Genomic DNA, 17,111 nt, shown 5'->3' on the forward strand with positions numbered 1-17,111 from the left:
TGCGCACCCTAGAGCCCACGCACTGCAACTACTGAGCCCACGTGCCACAATTACTAAAGCCCGGACGCTCTAGGGCCTGCATGCTGTGACTACTGAGCCCATGTGCTTTGACTACTGAAGTCTGTGTGCCTAGAGCCCGTGCTCTGTAACAAGAGAAGCCACCGCAATGAGAAGCCCGCGCACCTCAACGAAGAGTAGCCCCCACTCACCACAACTAGAGAAAGCCTGAGCGCAGCAACAAAGACCCAACACAGCCAAAAAAAAAAAAAAAATTAATCCAGCAACAAAGACCCAACACAGCCAAAAAAAAAAAAAAAATTAATTAAAAATAAAATAAAATTCATGTAAGCCTTATAATTCAGAATAAACCTAATTTTCTTGAGTATGCATCACTTAGGTTATGAGCTGATAGAAGCCACAGAAAGCAGATGTTGAAAGATAAATACTACACAGCTAAAAAGCAAATAAAAACCCCACCTCATCTTTAGTTAACATCCTGCAGACATGTTCACTGGCTATAAAATACAGCAATTAGGACTAGTCCTTCATTTATCAATTCCTCACTTCTGTATGATGTAATTTTCTTTCACATTCAACTCATCCCTGTGCACCCACCTTTTGGAACTCTTCCATACAGGCCAGCCTTTCCTTCCAGTTACTGCTGTCTAGAAGCTGTATACAGGTAGCAGGAAGGACAGCTGAAGCTTTTTCTTCACATACTTCTATCTGTAAGATACAAAACATTAACATTAATAATTGCTTAAGGAAACAGATGGCAAGAATGTAAGAATACCCCAGCCAAAACTACAAGAACACTCCCATAGGTGTGTTTTAGTATCTGAGGATTCTATTATACTACTGTAAAGGGGAAGTTTGTCCAAGGCACAGTTTCAATAAGCTAAAAAGACATCCATTAACTATATGTTACAGAACTCAGAAAAGAAAGAACGTGAATCTCCTCATAGGCAATGACTTTCCGCGGTTTTGAGTTTGAGGCATACTGTGTAATACTGACCGAGAGCTCAGGCTCCACTATTTCTTTAGTCTCCAACCCTTTCTTGTTCTTGGTTCCAGTGTTCCCTGTGCCTCCTAGTGCAGCTGGTTTCCCCTTCTTCGGTGGCCCGCCAGGCTAAAAGCAAACAGAAAAATATTAAACCACTTAAGGATTTAGAATAGTGATTCTTAGACATTTTGGGGTGAGAGATTCCTCAAAAATTTGATTAAAATGAGGGATCACTCAACGAACAGCGACAACAAAAAGACCCATATTTTTCGTGCCCACAGAATTTAGCAATTTCAAGGGCAGACAGACCTCCTGAAGATCATTCACGGGAATCTGTAGAAGCTGTATTAAGAACCTCTAGGGCTTCCCTGGTGGTGCAGTGGTTAAGAATCTGCCTGCCAATGAAGGGGACATGGGTTCGAGCCCTGGTCCGGGAAGACCCACATGCCGCGGAGCAACTAAGCCTGTGCACCACAACTACTGAAGCCCACGTGCCTAGAGCCCGTGCTCCACTACAAGAGAAGCCACCGCAATGAGAAGCCCAAGCACCACAACAAAGACAACAGCAACTAGAGAAAAGTCCACGAGCAGCAACGAAGACCCAACGCAGCCAAAAATAAATGAATAAAAATTAAAAAAAAAAAAGAACCTCTAATTCAAAATGAGCTAATGAGATAAATGAAATAAAAACGATGAACTGGATTTACGCTACATTTACAGATTAATTTGAGAATTAATGTTTGATGCCTTTAAATGCCTCTAGATCCTTCCTACACTAGTAGAGGGCAGTTTCTGAGTTATAACATTTACTCTCTGTTTAACCACAAAGTACTCCAAAAACATGAGAATATGTTATTACTCACTGTAGAACTATCTAATTTGCGAAGGAAAAGAGGTGTTATGCTAATTTCAGTGAGTGTTCTAGTTATGTTGAAGATGGCCATCTCACTGAATATTTTTTATTGTTTTATTAGTTTTCCAGTTGACTTGCTTGGGTTTCCCAAGAATATGATCATATAATCTATAAAAATGATATACTTAATCATGTCAAAGTATCCATCCATTTCTATATGATTAAGAATTTTTATCAAGAAGACATGCTGAAATTTATTACATTCCTTTTCAGTGTCTGAAATTAGACTTCTTTTGATCTATAAATTCAGTAATTTTTCTAATATCAAACTATCCTTGCAATCCTGGAATAAACTTCAGTTGCTCTTACTTTCTATTGTACCCACTGGATTCTATCTGCTAATATTCTATTTAAATATCTTGATTTAAATTTACGTCACCCCCAGTTTTGAAAGGTCACAAGAAAATAGCAGTTTATCACAAGGTACACAGCCAAGGGCAGTAACATTAATATGGCAACACACATCACTGTTCACATCATTCCTTCTACCTATTTTGGATATTTGTTAAGCAATGCCCAAACCTAAAAAGAAAAGATAAAATGACAGAGGACCAAATTAGTCTTGAACATCCAGAGCTGTTCTGAAACCACTGTTATCTTGAACATATTCTGAGCTTTTAAGGTGGGGTTAGCAAAGCTAAGATGCTGGTTTTTAATCCAATGGAAACCTCTAACACTTGCCAGTTCACATTAGCACTTTTTTTGATTTTACTGGTTCATAATAACTACCCCATGAAGAGAGATTTGTTTTCTCACTGTAAAAATAGAAAATTTTACACTCTTTGATTTACTAGAACACCTCTTCTGGATCCTTTCTTGTATATAATAGTACTCTGTTTTATTAATTGAGAGGCACCTCAATTAATAAATCTCCTACTTTTTTTTTTTAAACATAGACATACATGTTTATTGGCTTAGTAGGTGTATTGGCTGATACTGTCCTACTGATTTTTTCAAAAGAACAAAAGCAGGTCCTTCCCCACGCCACCCACAGCTTATTCTTGGGGGAAGGAAAAGAATCCCTTATAAGAGAAAGCCGGCTAGCATGGAAAGGTTCAGGAAGATAAGAAAAGGTCTTAAGGTGCTGCACCCAGGTCACTGTCCAGAGAGGTAGGAGCTGGTGAGAAAGGAGAAAATAGCTGCCAACTCCCTGTACTGGAGTACTGAAGAGACAGCATAACATGAAAGTACACAGACCCTGTAGCTAGATACCTGGGGTTCAAATCCCAGTTCTGCAACTCTGGTCATTCAACAAATATATGCAGAGTTCCTGCTATATGCCAGAGCCTCTTCTATGCACAAGGGGTCAAGCAGTGACAAGATCTCTATCCTTTAAAGTTTACAATACAGTGTGGGGAGACAGAATAAAGAAACAAGTGAATTGTAAGAGCATGTGCAGGACATTTAACCTTGCTGAACCCTAGTTTGCTTTTCTGGAAAAACAGGGATCACAAAATGCTTATCTCAAGGGTTGTTATGATGATTAAATGAGATTATGTAGGTAAAATGCTTTACAAAGTAAAGCTCACTAAATATCAGTTCTCTTCTCCTAACTCCAAGCTGGGGTTCAGGGTGGAAAAGAGAATCAAACTTCTTGCATTTTCAGCAGATAACTTCATGCTTAAGAGAATCCAGTCCAAGAAAAGTGTTCACTGTAAGAATGCCATATTTGCCCTTGGTCCTTTCCCCCTCTTCTACACTACAAAGTGAGACCCTGATGGAATGGAGACTCGGTGCTGCAATTCCAGAGTATTATTAGCAAAATGACCTTATGTTAAGTTAGAAAATGAACTTACATTATTAATGTTATGTACCTTGCCATACTATTTCATTATTATTATTATTTTTAATAAATTTATTTTATTTGTTTTTGGCTGCGTTGGGTCTTTGTTGCTGCACACGGGCTTTCTCTAGTTGCAGCAGGCAGGGCCTACTCTTTGCTGTGGTGCGCGGGCTTCTCATTGCAGTGGCTTCTCTTGTTGCGGAGCACAGGCTCTAGGCGCGCAGGTTTCAGAAGTTGTGGCACGTGGGCTCAGTAGTTGTGGCTCGCAGGCTCAGCAGTTGTAGCACACGGGTTTAGTTGCTCTGCGGCATGTGGGATCTTCCCAGACCAGGAATCGAACCCGTGTCCCCTGCACTGACAGGTGGATTCTTAACCACTGCGCCACCAGGGAAGTCCCTATTTCGTTATTTAATGATACTTTCTGATGCCTTAAAATGTACTCCTGGGCTTCCCTGGTGGCACAGTGGTTGGGGGTCTGCCTGCCGATGCAGGGGACACGGGTTCGTGTCCCAGTCTGGGAGGGTCCCGCATGCCGCAGAGCGGCTGGGCCCGTGAGCCGTGGCCGCTGGGCCTGCGCGTCCGGAGCCTGTGCTCTGCGGCGGGAGAGGCCACGGCAGTGAGGGGCCTGCGTACAGCAAAAAAAAAAAAAAAAAAGTACTCCTGTATCTTCATTACCATTTTTATCTCTATATAGGTTTCAAATAACCAAATGTACTACTGGAATATGCTGTCTTCATTAAAAGATGCTCTGCTGTATTTTGAATGTTGTAATGAGTTCATCTCTCAAATGAAATCATATTGAAGAACAACTCTGAACCTGAGATTCAGACCCTATCTTACTAAATTCTAATTTTTAAACCATATTTTCCAAGTCATCTATTAACCTTAGTAGCAGGTGCCTTTTTTAAGGGTCCTGGTTTGGGTGCTGAAATGTCCTTTGTGTCCTTATCTCCTGTAGCCCCCGAAGCAGCAGCTCTTCCCGGCACAGGCTTGAACTCCTTCTTGTCAGCTGCAAGTCCAGCTTTCTTACCATGTACGAGCTCTACTTTTTCTGAACATTCTTTGATCTGGAGAATGAAATTGAGATAGACATCACTGAGCCTAACTTTGAAACACTATCATTACATTACTTAATAAGTCATTTCTAAACCACAACTACATGAGAATTCAGAGAGAAAAGTTTCCTTTACAACAAAGATAAATTATCCATATTTTCTTGGCAGTAGATATACCTTAATGACATCTTACATTACATTTCTATGCAAATGAGAATTTACTAAACTAACAATAACCACATTTTTGTAGAAAATGAACTTATGCTTACCGGGAGGGAAGGGGGGTAGGGATAAATAGGGAGATTAGGATTGACATATACACACTACTATATATAAAATAGATAACTAATAAGGACCTACTGTATAGCACAGGGAACTCTACTCAATACTCTGTAACGACCTATATGGAAAAAGAATCTAAAAAAGAGTGAATATATGTATATGTATAACTGATTCACTTTGCTGTACAGCAGAAACTCACACAACACTGTAAATCAACTACACTCCAATGAAAATTAAAAACAATAACCATAATTTTGATGGAAGACATTCATATTTAGAAAGGCAATTTTCCAGATATTAGAAATGAAATTAACTCAAAACACATTTTTACCTCCTCTACAGATTGGTCACTCAATTTTATTTTATTTTATTTTATTTTATTTTTTATAATTTGAAAGATATTTCTACTAATCAAGAAATTCTGATCAAAAGGATACCAGTAAGCAAACCCATATTGCACAGAGACAGGACCGCTATCCAATTTCATTACAACCCATTACTAACCTACCTTATCAAGCTTGAGTTTGTCGACATCAGCTAAGAATGGGTTTACTGCTTTCTCACCAACCACCTTCAAAGCAGTACCCAATGCTTCAAATGCAGCATCTCTGACTTCAGGAGCAGAATCATTGATGTGCTATAGTCCAGAAATAAGCAAGATGATCTTAATACAAAGTTCGTTAGGTATTACTGATTTTAATTCAGACTGATGGTTGTTAGATAAAGAATTTGCTTTTTACAATTCACAGAATCTAAGCTTAGCTTTCTATTTGCCAGTTAAGTTACTCTTCCTCTTACCCTCTATCTAAAATGCTTCATACTCAAATGATCTTTAAATACTCTAAACTGGATGCCTGTGCTTGACCAGATCCAGCTGAATATCAGTTTATGGGCCAAATAAGAAATAAAAGTTTTAGTAGTTAGTGAAATTATAAAGCTAGTTTGTGCTTTTCTTCAAGAACAGGAACATAAATAATACAAGAATTTGGATTCAATTTTCAAAGCTACAGAGGGTCTCTCCTCAAAAGACAATAATCTACAGTCTTAAAGTCAAGTAGTCACTGTACACAGTCAGTAGAAAAAACAAAATCTTGCCTAGGTATATTTCCCCAATTTCAAAGACAGTCTATACCTTAAGTAGAGCAGCACAAAAGGGCTTTAGTAAGCTCTTTGGCAGGGTAGAAGCAGTGCAGTGGCGGAAGCTTCTTGCAATAAAAAGAGAGGTCTGCTGCTTGATGGTTGGATTTTTATTATCCATTACTGCTAAAACATCCTCACTGATGTTCTGTAGTGTGGTCTTTAGAAAGAAAATGTGGTCAATAAGCTTTTCTCAAATGTAAAGAACAATCAAAATATTACATTGACAAACTTTACTTTAGACAAAACCACAAACTCAACTTACAGTAAGAAAGATTGCATCAATTGCCTCTTGCAGGGCTTGTACCACTTGAGGCTTCTTCTCTTTGAATTTCTCCAAAATGGTTGGTACAACCTTTAAAAGTGAATAGTTGGAATATATTCGGCAAAAAAAAAAAAAAAAAAAGGAATGATGTACTGATATATGCTACAACATGGATGAACTTTGAAAACATTATGCTAAGTGAAAGATGCCAGTCACAAAGGACCACACGTGTATTATTCCATTTGTACGAAACTTCAAATCCACAGAAGCAGAAAGTATATCAGTTGTTGCCAGGGTCTGGGGGAGGGGAGAATGGGGAGTGACTGCTAATGGATATAGGGTTTCTTTTTGGGATGGTGAAAATGTTCTGGAATTAGATAGTAGTGATGGTAACACACCTTTATGAATATACTAAAACCACTGAATTATATACTTTAAGACAGTGAATTTTATAGTATGTAAGTTATATCTCAATAAAACTTATTAAAACAATGTTTGCCTCTACCAAAATAAACAAAAAAAAGTAAACATCTAAGTTGGATTAAGAAGTCATTTCCTCGGCTTCCCTGGTGGCGCAGTGGTTGAGAGTCCGCCTGCCGATGCAGGGGACACGGGTTCGTGCCCCGGTCTGGGAAGATCTCACATGCCGCGGAGTGGCTGGGCCCATGAGCCATGGCCGCTGAGCCTGTGTGTCCGGAGCCTGTGCTCCGCAACGGGAGAGGCCATAACAGTGAGAGGCCCGTGTAACGCAAAAAAAAAAAAAAAAAAAAAAAAAAAAAAAAAAAAGAAGAAGTCATTTCCTTTCTTGAAGGGCACAAGAATCTTATGCTGGAACAATCTTATGCCTATACCACCACAGCAATGTTTCTCAACCTTTTTTTTTGCATCTGTACCTTATATGCAACCTTACAAACATTTTTATCAGTAACAACTCTTACTGGACAAAATGATTCTCAACTAGGTGGATTTAGGGTAGGGGAACAGGTATAGTATACAATTCTTCCTCCCCACCCAAGATTCTGACAGCCCTCACTTGGACTGAGATGTCTTCTGCCCCTTCACTACACTAAAGAAAAAAGAAACAGTACCAGAAATTATAGCAATTTTGATCAGAATTGTATCTTCTTACTCAAGTACTAAGTTTAGATCAGTAAAGTTAGAATTTTTATAATGTTTATTTTATCTTATAAACTATCACTAATTCATTAAATATTTATTGAATACCAAGTATATGTATTGAGTATATGTAGCCAGGCACTGTGCTGGCAGGCAAATTAAAGTTGCTTTTTAAGGTCTAAAATATATAGCAAAGCTCAATGGCACCTCCCCCAACCCAATTAAAAAAAAAATTTCATAGAAGTGATACAGATCAGAAGGAATACAATTTCCATGGAGAAATAGAAAAGACTTTTTAATACTAAGAGTTAGTTATAAACCTGAAAATCAATATACTTTTAAAAACTTTATTTGTTTTTATTGATGTAACACTGGTTCATAACATTATCTAAGATTCATGTGTACCACATTATAATTCGATTTCTGTATACACTATAGCGTGCTCACCACCAAAAGTCTAGTTTTCATCTGTCACCATACAATTGACTCCCTTTACCCATTTTGCCCCCTGCCAATCAAAAATCAAGATGTTTTAATAGCTATAAAGCTAAAGTTCACTTTTATATATATTGCCAAAAAGACAGTTTATAAGTAGCTAAGGAAAATAAAGTTGAACCACACTAACATGCTTGATATCAAACACTGTATATGATGTAATTTTTTTTTTTTTTTGCGGTACACGGGCCTCTCACTGCTGTGGCCTCTCCCTCTGCAGAGCACAGGCTCCGGACGCACAGGCTCAGTGGCCGTGGCTCACGGGCCCAGCCGCTCCGCGGCATGTGGGATCCTCCCGGACCGGGGCACGAACACGTGTGCCCTGCATCGGCAGGCGGACTCTCAACCACTGCGCCACCAGGGAAGCCCTATGATGTAATTTTAAGGGGAGACAAATACCCCAAACTATAGAGCACTAGAGACATTCTTTAAGCTGCACACCAAAATGTCACAAAGCCAGAATCAGAATTCAAACTAAATGGTCAGGTAATCATCTAACTATAAATTTAGTAAATTAAAATGTACTTTAAAGATTGTTTTCTAGCTTGAAAAGTTATAATGCAGAAGTATAAAATATTCTAAGTAACACAAAACTGACCAAAAGCTAATCAGTACCATATCAATACCAATATCAATACCATTGATACCATATACACACAGAGATATTATATAATAAGTAATGATTACTATAAAAACACTGATTATAATTTTACTCCAATTTGTGATTTACATGTTTAAGGGTTTTATAGACCCTTATTTTTACTTCCCTGGTAACAAGCTAGTCATGATTTATTTTTATTTGGTAGTGTCTTATTTTTTTCAGTTGAGTTCTCTGAAATTATTTTTAATGCTATGAGTAAGCAAGCTCCAAATACCATAACTAAGTGAGGTTTGATGTTTGCTTCAATATAAAACTGACACATGACTACAGACTATTAGGAGACTCTCAAAGTCAATCCAGGAAATCAAATGATCAAGTGGCTAGCAAGTTAAACCCTAAAGTTCACTATGGTCAATTTTCAGGATGCTGAGCCATTTTAAGTAATACAGATGAGATTTAGAGGCCAACTGACAGATGCCAGAATTAAAGAAAACATCGCAATTTGTTAAAACTGTTAGCAAACTTGACTGCTTCCAAATTTATGTTCAACGAATGACTCTAGTCAGAGTTTCTTGTAATAAACTGATATATCACCAACAGTGTAACCTATATAAAATGTCTCAAGTATATAAGTAAACTATTTTTTAATAGAAAAACACCATAAAATACATTTTATATATTAATCTCACTTCCAGTTTTATATTGCCTTCCCTACTCTCATTTTTACTCTGTTCTGGTTATCACAAGTTATACTTCATACTGTTATACTGTCTATAATATTTTAAGAGCAAAGCAAGATATTAATAAGTAAATAAGTAATAAGCAAATCAACTGAACTAAGTACTTTAGGTCAAATGCCTGATTTTCTACATAAAGCTAGTGAATTTAGTTACAACTGACATTTTTATTGAAATGTTGTAAGGAGTTATGCTCAGTATTAACAAAACTTAGTGAGAAATTTACTTTCCCCATATATATAAAGATCTGTGCCAAAAAGCTGTTTTAAAGCATAAAGCAAACTAGCCTGCCATTCTTGATTATGTGGTTGATTTGTATCAAAAAAAGGAGTGTTACTTACGTGTCCTGCATATTGTCCAAATTTCTTCCTTAGCCCAACAGCCAGGCCAGTAAGACATTTTGCTGCCAGAGCCACCAACATGACATTGGTGTCCTTTCCAACAACCTACAAAGGGTGGAAAGAAAGGAAAACAAGAGTCACAGCTCCATAGAAGGGAACTGAAAATTTATTCTTAAAAGAACTCTGAAAGCTATTATGTAATGAATAGCTAACTTTGTTTCCTACAAAAGAGGAAAGATTCTTCCTTGACAATATCAAATTTGGGAGCTTCCCTTCATTATGTTTAGTCTCCTATCTTAAAGTTCTACCGATAAAATACACATAAAACCACGTCAAATCGCTAACTCTCCATTGGTGGTAGTATGGGCTGTCAGCATTGCACAACTGTGCAGGAGGTGACTCTGATAATGGCAGAGAAGCTGGAGGCCTGCTGACTTTGCTTTGGGGCAGGGAAAGACAAAAGATGGTGTATCTCCAAAAGACACCACAGAGTAGCAGCTCTAAAATTTATACCCAAGAAACACCAGTAGAAACTGTTGTAGGTACCTTTAAGAAGCTGACGGGATGTAAACTATTATATATAGGATGGATAAGTAACAAGGTCCCACTGTATAGCACAGGGAACTATACTATATTCAATATCCTGTGATAAACCATAATAGAAAAGAATATTTAATAAAAGAATGTCTGTATGTGTATAACTGAGTCACTTTGCTGTATGGCAGAGACTGGCACAGTACTGTAAATCAACTATACTTCAATAAAAAAATAAAATAAAAAAAAAAAGAAGCCGATGTGGACTCTAAATTGCAAATGCCATTGCAACCATTCCTCTGAGGGAGCTTCTGGCCTTGCATCTGCCATTTTATTTTTTATTTTTTATTTATTTGCCATTTTAGTTATGTAGTGATCATCAGATTTGTATTCAGAGTCTCTTAGCAGAGTCTCCCCCAGCAATGTTTATACTACCACCTTCCTATAGCATACTCTACAAGGCCCAGAACTTATCAAAAGTCATAGGTAGTAGCTGCATTTGTGTCAGTCTAGCAAGACAGTGACTATGCCTCAGTTCCTTCCTGCTAAGATCTTACTTTGGTATATTGCTCAAGTCAGCTGGTGTTAAAAAGCTGCTTTACTTTTAAGTGCTCCCAAACCCTTGTTTTTTCACTCTTTTCCCAGGTAGAAGTAATGCTTCCATTCTATTTTGGACTTTATCCCTAAGATCTGGTATTTCATAAGCAGAACACTTCATTCCAGATTCCCTGAATTAAAGAACCCCTAATGCATAGCATTCAAGGAAGTTCTATTTGGCACCTACATATATTCCCTAAGTGCTGAGAAGTAAGGATTAAAAGACTAACATTTATTAAAAACAACTTAAAAAACTAAAAACAGAACTACCATATGACCCAGCAATCCCACTACTGGGTATATACCCAAAGAAAACCATAATTCAAAAAGACACATGCACCCCAATGTTCATAGCAGCACTAATTACAATAGCCAGGACATGGAAGCAACCTAAATGTCCATCAACAGAGGAATGGATAAAGAAAATGTGGTATATATATACAATGGAATATTACTCAGCCATAAAAAGGAACGAAATTGAATAATTTGTAGAGACATGGATGGACACAGAGAGTGTCATACAGAGTGAAGTAAGCCAGAAAGAGAAAAACAAATATTGTATATTAACGCATACATGTGGAATCTAGAAAAATGGTACAGACGATCTTATCTGCAAAGCATAAATAGAGACACAGATGTAGAGAACAAATGTATGGATACCAAGGGGGAAGGTGGGGTGGGGTGGGAGGAACTGGGAGATTGGGATTGACACATATACACTATTGATACTATGTATAAAATAGATAACTAATGAGAACATACTGTATAGCACAGGGAACTCTACTTAATGCACTGCGGTGAACTAAATGGGAAGGAAATCCAAAAAAGAGGGGATATATGTATATGTATGGCTGATTCACTTTGCTGTACAGTAGAAACTAACACAACACTGTAAAGCAACTACAATAAAAATTTTAAAACATTAGATGCCATAATTTTATAGGTGCTTTATAATCCTTATTTTATTTAATTTTCACTCAAACCCTATAAAGCAGGTACTATTATTATCTCAATTTTGTGGATTTCAAAAATTAAATAGAGGAATTCCCTGGTGGCGCTTAAGAATCCGCCTGCCAATGCAGGGGACACGAGTTCAAGCCCTGGTCCAGGAAGATCCCACATGCCACGGAGCAACTAAGCCCGTGCGCCACAACTACTGAGCCTTTGTGCCACAACTATTGAAACCTACGTGCCTAGAGAGCCCTGTGCTCCATAACAAGAGAAGCCACTGCACTGAGAAGACTGTGCACTGCAACGAAGAGTAGCCCCAGCTTGCCGCGACTAGAGAAAGCCTGCGTGCAGCAACGAAGACCCAACACAACCAAAAATAAATTTATTTAAAAAAAAAATTAAATAGAGATTAACATGCTCAAGGTCACAGAGCTAGCAAATGGTAGTGCTGTGATTCAAACCTAGGTCTGCTTTGACTCCAAAGCTTCTGCTCTCTTTACTAAAGCATATTCCCCCTCTAAACTCACGGCAAATTCATTTTCCTTATGAGAAGATGAGATCAGGGTCCTAATAAACATTTTGTTAAATCTGTAATTACTATAAATCTATGGAGTAAAAATTCTATTCAGTTTTGTATTGAACACATAATTGGTATTTGTAAACGTCTGGATTATTTTTCCTTACCAAAGCATCTCAGGTATTATTTACATGCTAGACTTTATATTTAACATCTAAATGTATATTCTAGGAATGGTCATCAAAAACATGCCAGGCCCCATTCCAAAAGATCCTAGTTCAATGAATTTGTGATGGGATTTGGATATCAGTATTTTAATATAGCTCAAAAGGTGATTTTGTTATACTGCCCCAGTTAAAGGCCATCATTCAATCCCATCCTTAAGAGACTACCTCTAGGGACTTCCCTGGTGGCGCAGTGGTTAAGAATCCGCCTGCCAATACAGGGGACATGGGTTTGAGCCCTGGTCTGGGAAAATCCCACATGCCGTGGAGCAACTATGCCTGTGCACCGCAACTACTGAGCTTGCGCTCTAGAGCCCGAGAGCCACAACTACTGAGCCCGCGTGCTGCAACTACTGAAGCCTGCACGCCTAGAGCCTGTGCTCTGCAACAAGAGAAGCCACCGCAATGAGAAGCCCACGCACAACAAGGAAGAGTAGCCCCCGACTGCCGCAACTAGAGAAAGCCTGCGCGCAGCAACGAAGACCCAACGCAGCCAAAAATAAATTTAAAAAATTTTAAAAGAGAAGACATTCTTAATTTAAAAAAAAGAGAGAGAGAGAGAGAGAGAGAGAGACTACCTCTAAAGTTACCATTAGATCAATAACCAGTGGAAGTTGAATCTCAGACACTGATGATCCTAATGTAAAGTTTTAAAGAGGATCTTGTGAACCTATTACAGTTCAGGATATAGTAAAAGATTGAATGAATTTATTGGTGAGCGATGAACCAGGCATCTATTACAATATCTGTCTATGAACACTCACTGTCACACATCTCAGTCTGATTAAACAAGCTGTTCTTAACTGGGAAATGGGAGTGGCGGGGGGACTACCCTGGTGGTCCAATGGTTAAGACTCCACACTCCCAATGCAGGGGGCACAGGTTCCTAAGATCCCGCATGCCGTGCCGTGCGGCCAAAACAAACAAACAATCAAAAAACAAAAACAAAACAGGAGTGGGGAATACAGAAAAGTGTTTATTTTTAAGAAAAACAGTGTTTGTGGGGGGACTCTATTCCAGCGTTGAGGAAAAACTCAGCAACTCTGTTCTAGAGCTGGGAAAGAAAGCTTTAGCTCACAATGTTAATTTAACCTAAATAATGGGAAATATTCTGTAATTAAAAGTGCTGTCACTTCTCCCATAAATCTAGGCCTACAATGTGAATTTAAGTAATAATTAGTATTTATCTTTAACTAGTAGTGTAAGCCACTAAACAGTAATCAAAACAAAAACACTGTTGACCAAACAAACCAAAAACTCCCCAAAACCCATCATGATTGTGTTTAGAAAACTATAATGAATACAAGAAAAAGAAAGACCAAGAAAGACCAAGTGAAAAAGCGTTAATAACACAGAGAAAGTCAATGGAGATTATATAATAAAACACCTTGAAAACCCACATCTTAAAGATGAAAAAAAATATATACCAACCAATATCCATAGGTAATTGACAAAGTCGAAGAAGCTATCTGAGGGGTGGGAGGGAGGGAGAAAAGAAATCTTATAAAGAACTATAACCCGTGAGAACAGGAAAGCCATCAAAATATGCTAGGTAAGGTGACAACTCAGAAGAAGACAGTTTATGAAATAATTTCAGGAATATCATAAGGCATTTCAAAATGAATAGTTTTTTACTATTTGCATTAAAGGGTAAAATTGGGAAATTAGTAAGATTACTTGATAAAGACACTAGAGAGAAGAAACTATTTACGGAAGGAAGAGGGATGGGTCTACAAAGACCAACATAGGTGAATATAATATGAAAATGGCGGGGAGAGGGGGTGGGGGAAGGAAGATTTGGGAGTTTGGGATTAGTAGGTACAAACTAGTATATATAGGATGGATAAACAACAAGGTCCTACTGTACAGCACAGGTAACTATATTCCATTTCCTGGGATAAACCATAATGGAAAAGAATATGAAAAAGAATATATATAGGGCTTCCCTGGTGGCACAGTGGTTAAGAACCCGCCTGCCAATGCAGGGGACACAAGTTTGAAACCTGCTCCGGGAAGATCCCATATGCCTTGGAGCAACTAAGCCCATGCGCCACAACTACTGAGCCCGCATGCTACAACTATTGAAGCCCGTGCGCCTAGAGCCCGTGCTCCACAACAAGAGAAGCCACCACAATGAGAAGGACATGCATCGCAACGAAGAGTAGCCCTCTCTCACCACAACTAGAGAAAGCCCATGCACAGCAACGAAAACTCAACACAGCCAAAAAAAAAATAAATAAAAATAAAAAAACATAAAAACATAAACTGATTTAAAAAACCAAAACAAAATGTCGGGATTTCCCTGGAGGCACAGTCGTTAAGAATCCTCCTGCCAATGCAGGGGACATGGCTTCGATCCCTGGTCCGGGAAGCTCCCACATGCCGCAGAGCAACTAAGCCCATGCACCACAACAACTGAGCCTGCGCCTTAGAGCCCATGAGCCACAACTACTGAAGCCCGTGTGCCACAACTACTGAAGCCCATGCTCCTAGAGCTCATGCTCTGCAACAAGAGAAGCCACCTCCATGAGAAGCACATGCACCGCAACGAAGAGTAGCCCCTGCTCGTTGCAACTAGAGAAAGGCAGCACGCAGCAATGAAGACCCAACACAGCCGAAAATAAAAAAACAAAAAACAAATAAAAAACCAAAAAAACCCCACAAAATGTCATGTTTCATGTTAATTTACATTGACATTAACTTTTCATTGTTTTAAATATTTTAGCCACAAAATTAAGTTTCTTTTTACTTGTTTGTTGCCTTTGATTGGTTGCCCCCACTCCACCAGGTAAAGAGGGAAAGTGTCTCCAGCTACCCTAAGATCTCACAGAAATCCACTGTCTATGTCTACCCAAATATAAAGATCCATAATCTTCTCTGTATAGAATACAGAGAGAGCTTATATTCATAGTCACAATGCCAATGGAAATCACAGAACAGTCTTCATTTGAAAAGCTAATATCCTAAGAAAATGCATGTAGAGAACATCAACTATTAACATTCCTGATTCCAATTAACATTTCTGATCATTACATAGGGAAAAATAAAAGCTTTTATTTGAGCCATTGAGAATTCAGTGCAATATATGTTTCTATAAGATTCCTGATAAAAATTATATGCTAGAACTTACAGAAAATCTGAAGCTCTCTTCAAGGCCACTAGAATCTCACTTCCCCTTACCACCTTCTACCCTTCCTTTTTCCTCCCAGGCTCCAGGTTGGCGAAATCTTTTCCCTAGGGCAATTCCCTTTTAATTACAGTCAGTCCTCCGTAACTGCAGATATGGAGGGCCAACAGTATTCATTGTACTATGCCTTTTTATACAAGGAACTTGAACAGATTTAGTATAGGTGGGAGCACCTGGAACACCCCCCCTCCCCCCACTAGGGATACCAAGAGACGACTGTAGTCTTGCCTGGGTCTTTGGCTCTTCAAGATGGAAGACTGATGAACAACGATTTTGACAAATAATATCCCTGTCTCCAAATCCTTAGAGGAAAGCAAAGGAAGGCTGACTGTGAGAAGATACGGTCCACCCTCATTATTTATGGGTTTCATATTTGTGAATTCATCTACTCATTAAAATTAACTTACAAGCCCCAAATCAATAATTGAGGCGCTTTCCTGGTCACTCACAGACAAGCACAGAGCTGGGAAAAATCTATGTTGCCTGATGTGCACATTCCCAGCTGAGATGAACAATGCAATACTCTGCCTTCTTCTTTCAGCTCTCATACTGTAACCAAGTATCTTTTTCATAGTCTATTTACTGCCATGTTTTTTTGCATTTTTGTGCTTTTGATTGGTGCTTTCACTGTTTAAAATGGCCCCCAAGTGTATTGCTGAAGTGTTGTCTGGTGTTCCTATGTGCAAAAGTGCTGTGATGTCCCTTTCGCAGAAAATAAATGTGTTAGGTAGGCTTTGTTCAGGCACGAGTTATATTTCTGTTGGCTGTGAGTTCAATGTTAATGGATCAATAATACATACTGAATAAGATGTCTTCAAACAGAATAAAACAAGGTTATGCATTGATCGGTTGATGAAAATGTGACCAGAGGGTTGCAGGACCTTAACGCTGTATCTTCCCCTTGGAGCAATGGTTCAGCATTTGCTAATTCAGTGTCTGTGGTGACTTTACAGAACATAAGTACTATGAATAATGAGAATTACTCTTATATACACATATAATTAAAGAGTAACCTCCTCCCCCCACCATGCTAATCCTCTGCAATTTCAGGCTGAAGAAGCAAGCAAAACATTTTCATCCTTGCTATATTCAAGAAAATGTCTTCAGGGACTTCCCTGGTGGTGCAGTGGTTAAGAATCCGCCTGCCAAGGCAGGGGACACAGGTTCGAGCCCTGTTCTGGGAAGATCCCACATGCTGTGGAGCAACTAAGCCTGTGTGCCACAACTACTGAGCCTGCACTCTAGAGCCCATGAGCCACAACTACTGAGCCCGTGTGCCACAACTACCGAAGTCTGTGCGCCTAGAGCCTGCGCTCTACAACAAGAGAAGCCACCGCAACGAAGAGTAGTCCCCGCTGGCCGCAAACTAGAGA

General features: G+C 38.8%; 1 protein-coding gene across 2 annotated transcripts in view; it reads right to left on the reverse strand.

Moving 5' to 3' along the window:
- Positions 1-17,111, reverse strand: part of CKAP5 (cytoskeleton associated protein 5) — a 74,558-nt gene that overhangs the window by 45,863 nt on the left and 11,584 nt on the right. For both annotated transcript variants that reach the window (XM_024133123.2, XM_055078777.1), the window contains exons 8-14: positions 9,729-9,833; positions 6,439-6,528; positions 6,169-6,333; positions 5,545-5,673; positions 4,584-4,766; positions 1,016-1,129; positions 616-726 (exon numbers count right to left, since the gene is read on the reverse strand). In XM_024133123.2, coding sequence (XP_023988891.1) covers positions 616-726; positions 1,016-1,129; positions 4,584-4,766; positions 5,545-5,673; positions 6,169-6,333; positions 6,439-6,528; positions 9,729-9,833 — 897 coding nt within the window. The remainder of the gene's footprint in view (positions 1-615; positions 727-1,015; positions 1,130-4,583; positions 4,767-5,544; positions 5,674-6,168; positions 6,334-6,438; positions 6,529-9,728; positions 9,834-17,111) is intronic.

The sequence above is a fragment of the Physeter macrocephalus genome, chromosome 16 (genome assembly GCF_002837175.3).
Source record: "Physeter macrocephalus isolate SW-GA chromosome 16, ASM283717v5, whole genome shotgun sequence".
Classification (NCBI taxonomy): Eukaryota; Metazoa; Chordata; class Mammalia; order Artiodactyla; family Physeteridae; genus Physeter; species Physeter macrocephalus.